This window comes from Pteronotus mesoamericanus, unplaced genomic scaffold (assembly GCF_021234165.1).
Source record: "Pteronotus mesoamericanus isolate MK-2021 breed Mesoamerican mustached bat unplaced genomic scaffold, CSHL_Meso_final contig_726, whole genome shotgun sequence".
NCBI classification, from domain to species: domain Eukaryota; kingdom Metazoa; phylum Chordata; class Mammalia; order Chiroptera; family Mormoopidae; genus Pteronotus; species Pteronotus mesoamericanus.
Window position 1 is genome coordinate 284,294 of NW_026555243.1, and position 10,155 is coordinate 294,448.

A 10,155-nucleotide genomic window follows, 5' to 3' on the forward strand; every position below is an offset into this window, starting at 1 on the left:
CTGTCTTCTTATTTTTTTAGTAAGTTTCAACAATGTATGAAGCCACACAGCAACCGCTATAATCAAGATCTAGAGTGTTTCCATCACTCCTGATGGCTTCCTCGTCGGCACCTCCCTCCTTCCCCAACCAGCCCCTGGCCATCAGTGCTCTGTCCCTTTAGTTTTACCTGTTCCAAAACCCTGTATTAATGTCATCACATGGCATCTCTCCTTTGACTTAACCACCATCCAGGGAGTGGCCCAGGTGTGCCATCATGTCTTATCTCCATTTCAGACCCTGGCTGGCTCCTGTGGGAAGTTTGCCCCTTTTGAAATTAAAGAGAACATGGTCCTCGCCCCTCGTTGTCGGATCACCTTTGATCAAGACCTTTGTGATCAGTTAGACCAGCTCCTACAACAGCAGAGTGGCAACTTCTCTTTCCTGAATGATCTGAAAGGCCGGCGGCCTCTCAGGTCTGGACCCACTGTGATTTCTAACCGGAATGCAGACTTTTTAAACAGGTTAGTGCCCAGGGAGACTGTCCTTTGCCTGTTGGTAAAGTCAGTACAGTTGGCCTAGCTATAAATTCTGGTCCACTGCAGACCCACTGTGGCCTTGGGCCAGTCATCTCCTTCCCATGCCTCCAGCCCTAGCTTCAGTGCTTTGTCTGACTTGTCTTCTGGCTTCCTGTGAGCCTCTGAAATCTCTGAGGTGTCCTTTTGGAGTGCAGATTGCCTGTTCTAGAGTCCCAGTCTCTCCTGGGAGGGATCCATTTCCATGCTGGCCTCCCTGGAATGGTGCTCCCCTATTCTTGGCTGATTCACTTACTGTTCATGATGCCGCTCACAATACATGCCAGGGGGCAGCAACAGGGCAGCACTCTTGTTTCTCCCTCCTTGTTTTGTATCTCTGGAATAAATGTTCTTAGCCTTCTTCAGGGGCAGGTGGTGTTGCTGCTTAATGGTTACCTGCCTTTGTAGACTGTTGGTGGCCTGCTTCCCTGGGAAGACTGGGTGATCGCATCGCTGGGGAGGCATGTGACTGAGCGCAGTGTCTTACCCTTCAGTGATGTGGTAATTGTGGAGAGCAGCAAAGTAGACGGTGTTCCTGAAAGGAAGAAGTTTGGCAGGATGAAGCTCTTACAGTTTTCTGAGAATCATCGACCAGCATATTGGGGGACGTGGAATAAGAGGACAACGGTCATCCATCCAAGGGACCCCTGGGCCCAAGACAGGGTGAGCATGCAAGCAGAAATGCCAGTGGTCCAGGCACACCTGTCTTTCAGTTTTTCCTTCTCGGTTTGTCTTTGTTTACACTAGTCTCTTGTTCCGTAAGTATTCTAGCTTCTCTGCTCTGCCATTTCCTCCCAACCCTGAGAGATGGCAGTGACGCACTACGTGTCTGTTTTCTCAGAAGCTCCTGGACTATGAGGTAGACAGTGATGAAGAATGGGAAGAGGAAGAGCCAGGAGAGTCTCTCTCTCACAGTGAAGGGGTGAGTGCAGACCTGGAATGATCACAGCTCACACCAGAGGACCACAGTAGCCCTGGGCTGGATTTACTCACGTAGCTTCTCTTGTCATCTAAAGAGTTGTCTGAAAGTGTCAGTTAATGGTTCACATCTCGATTTCCAGCTTCTCTTGGAACACCTTATTTGGCAACACTAATCTGCCTGGCAGTAGTGGGTTGTTACCTAGCAGAGTCACCCCTTCTAGATGGGGCACACCTGCTCTCTGGTTCACCCAGGTCTCCACCACTCCCTCTTGACTTACTGGGTGACTTTAGTCCTTTGTGTTCTGCCTGGCCCTCACCCCACACTGCAGTACAGTGGGATTAGTTCATGAGGTTTCAGTTGATCCTCGCGGTATCCATAGGAACAATGGAGCAGTAGATGGCTTTTTTTCCCTTTAGATATACACAGATTTAAATTTTTATTTATTTTTAGAAAGAGAGAAACATCAGTTTATTGTTCCACTTATTTATGCATTCATTGGTTGATTCTTGTATGTGCCTTGACTAGGGATCAAACCTGCAACCTTGGTTTATCTGGACAACACTCTTAACCAACCTGAGCTACCTGGCCATAGCGCACAGATTTAAGTTTTTAATGAAGCATGTATTGTTTGCACATGTGAACATACTTTTTTTTTTTTTAAGGATGATGATGATGAAGTAGGAGACGACGAAGATGAGGATGATGGGTTTTTTGTGCCCCATGGATACCTGTCTGAGGACGAGGGAGTAACTGAGGTGAGTGAGTGCATGGGGACGTAGCTGCTCAGAGAAGAGCTCAATCTGCGGCCAGAACTTGATGGCTGCTAACCTGGGGACAGTGCTGATGGGTCCCAGCACACCCACGGCTGATCCCATGTGTATCTTGCTCCTCATAGCTATGAAGGTGATCCCCAGTGTGTGGTCATTTGTGGGAATGCTAGATCCTGCGCTGGAGTTTGTCTGGGAGGGTGGGAGAGTTTGCAAAGGTGGAAGAAAATTCCCAGTGACAGGAGGAGATGAGAAGAAACCCAGGACAGATTGCCTGTGGTTCCTGGGTCAGCTTGACAAACATTTTTAAACATTTGTTTAGCTGAAATGTAATTAACATACAACAAATTTTTATTTTAACATACAAAAAATTTTATTTTAAAAATACACATTTTATTACTCAGTCTGACAGGTTTTAAGAATTGACAACATTTGTGGAACTACCACCTGAAATAAAATATAGAACTTCTCATCTCTTCCGAAGTTTCCCCCAATTCCCCTTCGAGTTTACCCCACCACTGCCGCCACGTGGTTGAACTTTGGAGTAAGCCATTTTTAGGGCTCCAAAGGCCTGTCATTTGGTGTTTAGGTAGTGGTAAGACAGTGACATGTATGATAAACTTATAGGATGACTTTGTCTCTCAAAGTCAGACTAAATGGGGATGAATCCCATGTACATTGCCGGCCAATTAGGCAAGCTGGTGTCTTGTTGGGCCCATAAGCATATCTGTCTTAGAGAATAGTATCATTTGTTGCGGGAGAGGCTGAGCCCTGTGGTTTTACTGGGCTTCTGATTTTGGGTTGATTTCCATAGCTCCCAGGATCACATGTCAACTGGAAAATCAGGAGTGGAGTTAAGAGGCTTCTTGTATACCTGTAACTCATCAGTCATATCCAGACAGGATAGATGCGTCTTGAGCACCAAAAATACTGATTACCATTCAATCTAGAAAAGCTGTCTGTATTTTTCATCTCCTGTAATATTAGAAAAGGGACAACTAGGACACGGTGGGAAACATAAAGATGCTTTTCTGCCTTGGCCCTCTTTGAATAACTGCCCCCAAATGCTCTGTCCTTCACTGTCCCCAAGGCTGGGACTGCATTGGCTGGGGTAGAGGGGAGTGGGAACCCTGAGTAAGCGTCTGCTCTCTTGCCTGCAAGGAATGTGCTGACCCCGAGAACCACAAGGTCCGCCAGAAACTGAAGGCCAAGGAGTGGGATGAGTTTTTAGCCAAGGGAAAGCGGTTCCGCGTGCTCCAGCCCGTGAAGATTGGCTGCATCTGGGCAGCAGACAAGGATGACAGCGCCGACCTGAAGGTGCTAGAGCAGTTCACGGCGTGCCTTCTAGAGACAGTCCCCTCCGAGGAGGAGCAGACGCCCAAGGCCTCCAAGAGAGAGAAGAGGGACCAGCACAGTGAGTGCTGGATTGGGGCAGGGGCAGAAGGGGGTCAGGCTCCCACCTGCTCCGAGGCCCAGGTTGGTCCAGGGCCAAGGGCAGACTTCTTAGGCGAGTGGATTAATAATTTAGAAGTTCTTTCAATAAGTCACAAAGGCCAGCACTCTGTGGGCACATATGTTTCTTCTCTGAGACTCCCAATAGTAGCAGTACAAGGTAGGTAGTTTAATTAGTCCATTTTACCAAAAAGAAGGGACACAGGTCCAGAGTGCTTGGCCCAGGGTCACTCACATCCCCCACCTCTGTGCCTCCTTACTCGCTAAAGCTGGGAAGGACCAGTGACTCAGAATGAGAGCACGATGACCCTGACTGAGGAAACCCAGGTGCATAAAGTCAGATGTGATAGTTTATCTGAATGAACCTGACTTGTGAGTTTTGGGCTTCACAGAATCTCTTCCGGAGCAAGTTTGTGTGTCTTAAATCTATCCTTAAAAGGCCACCTGAAGCTGATCATGTCCTTCAGTTTTGGTGACAGGTTCAGATACCATATGCAGTGTTTATTGCTTTTCTCCCCATGTTTGACCCCCCACCCGTTTCCCCCCCACTTCCCACCAGTCTTGGCCCAGTTGCTCCCACTGCTGCATGGAAACGTGAATGGAAGCAAAGTGATCATTCGGGAATTCCAAGAGTGCTGTCGCCAAGGACTGCTCAGCAAGGACACCAGCAGTCCTGAGAACAGCTCTGCCAGCCCTCCGAGCCCTGGTTCCTCCCGCCCACAGACCCCCACCACCAGTGAGGACAACACTGTCCCCTCCAAGGCCAGGCTCAAGCGGATTATTTCCGAGAACTCAGTGTATGAGAAGAGGCCTGATTTCAGGATGTGCTGGTACGTCCACCCGCAGGTGCTGAAGAGCTTTGATCAGGAGCACCTGCCTGTACCGTGCCAATGGAGTTATGTCACCATGGTGCCCTCAGCAACCAGGGAGGACAGTGGCAGTGTCCCGGCTGCAGGGCCCAGCCAGGGTACACCCATCTCACTGAAGAGGAAGTCAGCGGGCAGCATGTGCATCACCCAGTTCATGAAGAAGCGCAGGCATGATGGGCAGGTGAGCAGCGGGGGTCCTTGAGGGCCTGGGCAGAGCAGGGAGGCCCCCAAAGTGGGTTTTTTATGTTTAACATAGTTTATTTTTTTAGAGCAGTTTTAGATTCACAGCAAAATTGAGGCAACAAAATTGTCCGAAATTAAGGGGAAAGTACAGAGGGTTTACATATTACCTACACTCCAATACACACACTCACAGAGCCTTCCCACCATCAACATCCCCCACCAGAGCAGTATGCTTTTTAAGAGTTGATCAACTTACATTTGACACATCATTATCATCTAAAGTCTGTAGTTGACATGTGGGTTCACTCTTGGTGTTGTCTGTTTTATGGGTTTGGACAAATGTGTAATGATGTGTATCCACCATTACAGTATCACACAATAGTTTCATTGCCCTAAAAATCCTCTGCTCTTCCTGTTCCATCCTCCCTCCTAACCCCTGGCAACTGCTGATCCTTTTACCAGTATTCCATACCAATACTCCATAGTTCTGTCGTTTTCAGAATGTTATATCACTGGAATCATACAGTATGTAGGCTTTTCAGATTGGCTGTTTTACTTAGTTATTTGCCTTTACAGGTCCTTCATGGCTCGATGGTTTCTCAATTTAGGGTCCTCACTTTAGGCCAGCATCTTACGGAGTTATAGATTTTGATGAGGGCGTGATAAGAGCTGAGTCCCCTGCTCATGTCCAGAGCCCTCTTCCTAAGGGTGGTGCTGCTCTGGCAGCTGTGCTCCCAAGGCTATAGCCATGGTGATGGAGGAGGAGAGTCCATGTTCAACCTCTTCACTCTCCGCTCTGGCCCCCTGCTCCTCTGACATGAGTTACTATGCGGCTTAGAAAATAGAATGATCATCAGAGCAAGGAGGCAAGAGAAATTAAATTGCTCCTGGAATGATGTCTGTTCTTCATAAACCTTAAATTGTCACCGCAGGAGGGGCCATCAGAACATTCAAATGTCAACTGTCACTCCCCAGAACCCCGTCCATGTGCCTCGTGTGCACAACTCTGCCTGCCTGTGGATTCAGTTCGGTGCTGTGGGGAGGCCACTGGGTAAGGAGAGAGGGGTCCCAGACCCACAAACACCTCTCTCTGGGCCTTAGCCTAAAGCGATGGCCTTTGTTAGATCTATACAGTGTTTGCACCACACAGAACCATTAATGGTCGATCTCATTGTTACCCAAACAGTCTTAAGGGGAACTCACATGTGGCTGCTCTGGTTGAAACAAACTGGGGACCCTTGATTTGAAAATGGGTGTTGCTGGAAGACACCCTTTCTGTGAGCTCACAAGCAGCATTTGCTGGCCTTTGCCCTATCAGCCCTCCCTCAGGCATCTCTGCTGTTGTCTGCTTCATTGGTGTGGTGTGGAATCCTGCACAGTCTTGTGTGGGAGCACAGCTGCGTTTCTGAGCTCCACTTCCTTGTGGTCACCCTCATTTGTGTATATAACCCATGTGTCCCTATGTAGAAAATGGTGGTGTTGCCCATTACACACCAAGCACTGTCCCAGGCACTTTATGTGAATGCCTGTGTTTCATTGGTGGTAAGAGGCTTTGTTCTCTAATTGAGCCTCCAGGAATTGACTAAGCCAGGGTGTGACCTCCCAGGTGAGAGGTAGCTATGGAAGAGAGCGTATGCCTGGGAATCAGTGGAGCAGGTCGTGTAACTCAGTGATACACACGACAGCAGCTCTGTACAGTCAGTGCGGGCTCAGCTCCTTGTTGCAGAAGCACTACCCAGGAAGGGGGTTAAATCCTTCGGAATCTGGTCATGCTGGCCCCCACAACCCTAATTCAGTAAGGGGGCTAAAGTCTGCATTTCAAAGCCCCTTCTCGGAATCCTGTGGGAAGGGTCTAGGACCACTGCATGGGCCACAGCACAGTGGGTACTGGCTCTTTGGGATGCTCGGGGAGCGGTTCTGCGGGCAGTCTGCCTCATGCCTACTCCTTGGAGCATTCAAGCTGCAACACCCTGCTTGACAGCACTGGGTCCTCAGAACTGTTAGGCCTCAGGTAACAGAGCCCCTATGTTGTGGGGGTTTGTCTGCAGCAACAAGTCCTGAGCTTGAGTAACATCCTAGTCCAGTAGCTGAGTCCTCCTCTCTCCCACTCCCTCATCCCCTAGTGTGTGGCCAGGCAGCAGGTTGAGGGTAGTGGAACCTTCCCTGGGGAGAAGCCCATTTAGCTGGAAAGGGACACCCACCCCAGCCGTTTTCCACCTATATCTTTCTGGTCAAAATACTTAGGCACAGCCATTGCTGGTTGCAAGAGAGGTTGGCAAATGGGAGGGCAGTTCTTTCTTGGGCATAGAGACTGCAATGAGCAAGGCCTGCCAGCACACAGCGCCTACCCAGAGTGGGAGACAGGTACAACTTTCTAAAAGGGAGGACTGGAGGAGCATGTGGGACACTTCCTCCTACATTTTGGTAAAGCTGCTAACTAGTATTTCTGCACCCTTCGAAGTAGTTGGAGCTAAACTATGAATGTGTGTGAATGTTTTTAAATCATTATTTAGATTTAAATTATCATGAACTGTGGGTTTACAAGGTATTAGAGGAAAAGTCAGTGCTTTGGATGGTTGAAAAGCCAGCCAGCTTTGCCACTAAATGTCTGTGGCACCAAGGTGACTCAGATCTGTGGGCCTTGGTTTTATTTTAAAACGAGAGGTTCTGCTTTCCCTTCCCAAATGTATTCTATTATCAAAGCAAAACTCAGACAACAGGTGTTACACAGCTGTAGTTCTTGACAATTGCCAGATGTCTCCCTAACTCCTGCCTCTTCCGCATGTTCTCCCTTTTCCATCTCTGCATTCACTGCATGCACCAATGGCTGTGGGATGGTGAGCTTCCCCGTTACAATAAGCTACTGGCAGATCAGCACAGTGGGCTCAGGGTGTCACCCAAAATTACCATTGTAGAGTATTTTATAACCTGCCCTTTGTGTGGAGGGTTATGGATGGTGGTTCCCCTATACTTACATTTCTTGTTTGGAGGGTCCAGCGACCAGGGGAAGCTATGAAGAAACCTGTTCCTTTTCCTTAACAAATCCAAATGAACAAACACTCCCAGATATGTGTAGTTTAGCGCTGAACTCTCGGCTGTTCTCAATCAATTCTTTAGAACAGGTTGTTAGAAATCACCCTCAGCATCCTACAGTGGCAGCTCCTGTTTTTGCTCTGGGGGCTGTTGCTATCTTAGTGGTCCTCTAGCCACCAAGGAGTCTGGATGTGGACCATACAGACCAGGAATTGATGCTGCTGCAAACTTGAGTCCAGTCTGCCGACCTGACCAGGAACCCAATGTCCATATCTTGCTGCTTTGTCGTCCTTTTTCCAGGCAAAGAGAGGTTTTTGTAGCAGAGAAATTTCAAAGTGTTTTGAGAAGTAACCTCTCTGTTGAAACAAGTCTGGTCCTACCTCCTCTGCCGGTTCCCTTTGTTCATTTACAGAAAGAGTGAGCGCTTGTGTAGATGGTTTATGTTTAAAATCAGTCTTGCTACTTTTCCCCCTTGCCTTTCTGTCCCCTCTGCTGAATGCCAGTAAAAACAGCCCAGGAATTTTGTTGGAAATTCTAGCCCCACTCTCCCCTGTCTGTTCCAATTTCTGTCCAGTTAATCAGACGGTACCTGCACAGGCCAAACTGGTCTGAGTATAAATTGAGAGTTGTCAAGTATCAGACAGGAGGGACAGAGAAAGCATTGACCAACTGACTCTCAGCCATTTATTTCAAATAACATAGAGAAAGTGTGCGCTTTATCAATTTTCCTTTCAAACCAAACCAGAAACCCAGACTCTTAATTCAAAACAGTTCACAAATTATTTTTTTAATAAGGTAAATATGATGGTGGTAGTTTTCAGAGCTTTGAATTAGTTCATTGGAGGGAACTCCCCAAGATTTCCTTTGGTCATTGGCTATCAGATGGTTTCCAGTAGGTTGCTGGAACAGGTAGAGGAGGTCAGGAGTGTGGGCACATGTAGTGGGAGGGGTCACACACTGGTCTGCCCCAAAGTGCCCGTACTGACAGCCCATGCCCCCTGTCTGTTCAGGTAGGAGCTGGGGACCTGGATGGCTTCCAGGCAGACACAGAGGAAGAGGAGGAAGAGGATGGTGACTGTGGAATGATGGACATCTCCGATGTTGCTGGTGAGAATGGCCCCAGACCCTCCTCCCACAGACTGGCAGCTGGGCGGAAAGCACACACCCTCACACTTTTTAACTGGCTCTTTTGCATATAATGTACATAAAGGCACTGGGTGGGCTGGTCCAGTGGTGGGAGTGGGCAGTTGAGTCCAGTCATGACCTGGAGGGTCTGTTTCCTAAGCTACATTTAAGAAACCAAAGAACTGAAGATTGATTGCTGCCAAAGCGAAGAGTGGATGGGAGGTGTCAGACAGAAAGGGTCCAGAAGGCAGGGGCTTGGCACCAGTGAACTGCCTCTGAATTGAGCTTCCCCAGGGAAAAGGAGGGCAGCAGTGATGTTGGGCTCAAGGAGCCTGAAGTCCTATGGTCCTTAACAGAGCCACTTGGCCTCAGTGCCCTGGTTTCCTCACCTTTGCCATGGAAATCCAGGTCCAGATTTGGCTCTTCCTCGCTGTGAGCTAAAGAGTGGACAGGGTCTGGCTGAAGGCAGTGAGGGACTATCTAGAAAGTGGGGAGGGACCTGGGGGCTACAGCCAAGCCTCTTCTCTAACTAGTTTGATCTGGGTGGGGTGGGCGGGACGTCTTATCCTAAGAAGGCTTCCAGCGCTGTTTTAGGCTCCAGTGACAGTTACAGCTGGCTAAAGTCCCTACCTCTCTTGCCTTGCAGAGGTCCAGGACATGTGTGGAACCACTCCTGGAGCCGGAAGGCCTGTGGAAATGGACACCAGTGAGAGCCCCATGCCCACCAGCTCACTTGGCCCCTCCTGAGCACCCCAGTTGGTCCGTGTGTGTATGTAGAATGGTTAGGGTTTTCTCAGATGCTTCTCAGATACTTGAAAATCCTAAAATTCCTGTGTAAAGAGCACTTTGTCCTGCTTTGCATACCCATCCCCCACCAAGGGTTGGAAAGTATATAGGATGCTTGATTCATTCTTTTTGATATTTGTAAAAACTTTTCCCCCAAAGTTGCATATTATCCTGCCCTTTAATAAAAGCATTATCGCAATATGATGGCCTGTATGGGGAAGCCTAATCTTGCCCTAAAGGACCCTGAGCAGGCACTATGATGAAATACTTATAAATGAATTGGAGCCCTGCTGGTGCAGCTTAGCACCAGGACCTGACATGAACATGTATAAACTTATTGTCTAGTCCTGACCTGGTGTGTCTGTCATCCTTTTAACACGTTTCTGTGAGTGGGTATCTACCTTCACCTGTGGCTTGAGTCTGGTTCCCTGTGCTGTACTGTCAGGTGTCCATACTTTGTATCACG

The 10,155-nt window shown here is 48.5% G+C and overlaps 1 protein-coding gene across 1 annotated transcript in view; it reads left to right on the top strand.

Annotated features, from left to right (window-relative positions):
• CHAF1A (chromatin assembly factor 1 subunit A) overlaps positions 1-9,650 on the top strand; it is a 28,655-nt gene extending 19,005 nt beyond the window's left edge. The window contains exons 8-15 of the mRNA XM_054582837.1: positions 275-501; positions 1,047-1,215; positions 1,394-1,474; positions 2,137-2,229; positions 3,403-3,655; positions 4,253-4,743; positions 8,789-8,885; positions 9,550-9,650. Coding sequence (XP_054438812.1) covers positions 275-501; positions 1,047-1,215; positions 1,394-1,474; positions 2,137-2,229; positions 3,403-3,655; positions 4,253-4,743; positions 8,789-8,885; positions 9,550-9,650 — 1,512 coding nt within the window. The remainder of the gene's footprint in view (positions 1-274; positions 502-1,046; positions 1,216-1,393; positions 1,475-2,136; positions 2,230-3,402; positions 3,656-4,252; positions 4,744-8,788; positions 8,886-9,549) is intronic.
• The last annotated feature ends 505 nt before the right edge of the window (positions 9,651-10,155 follow it).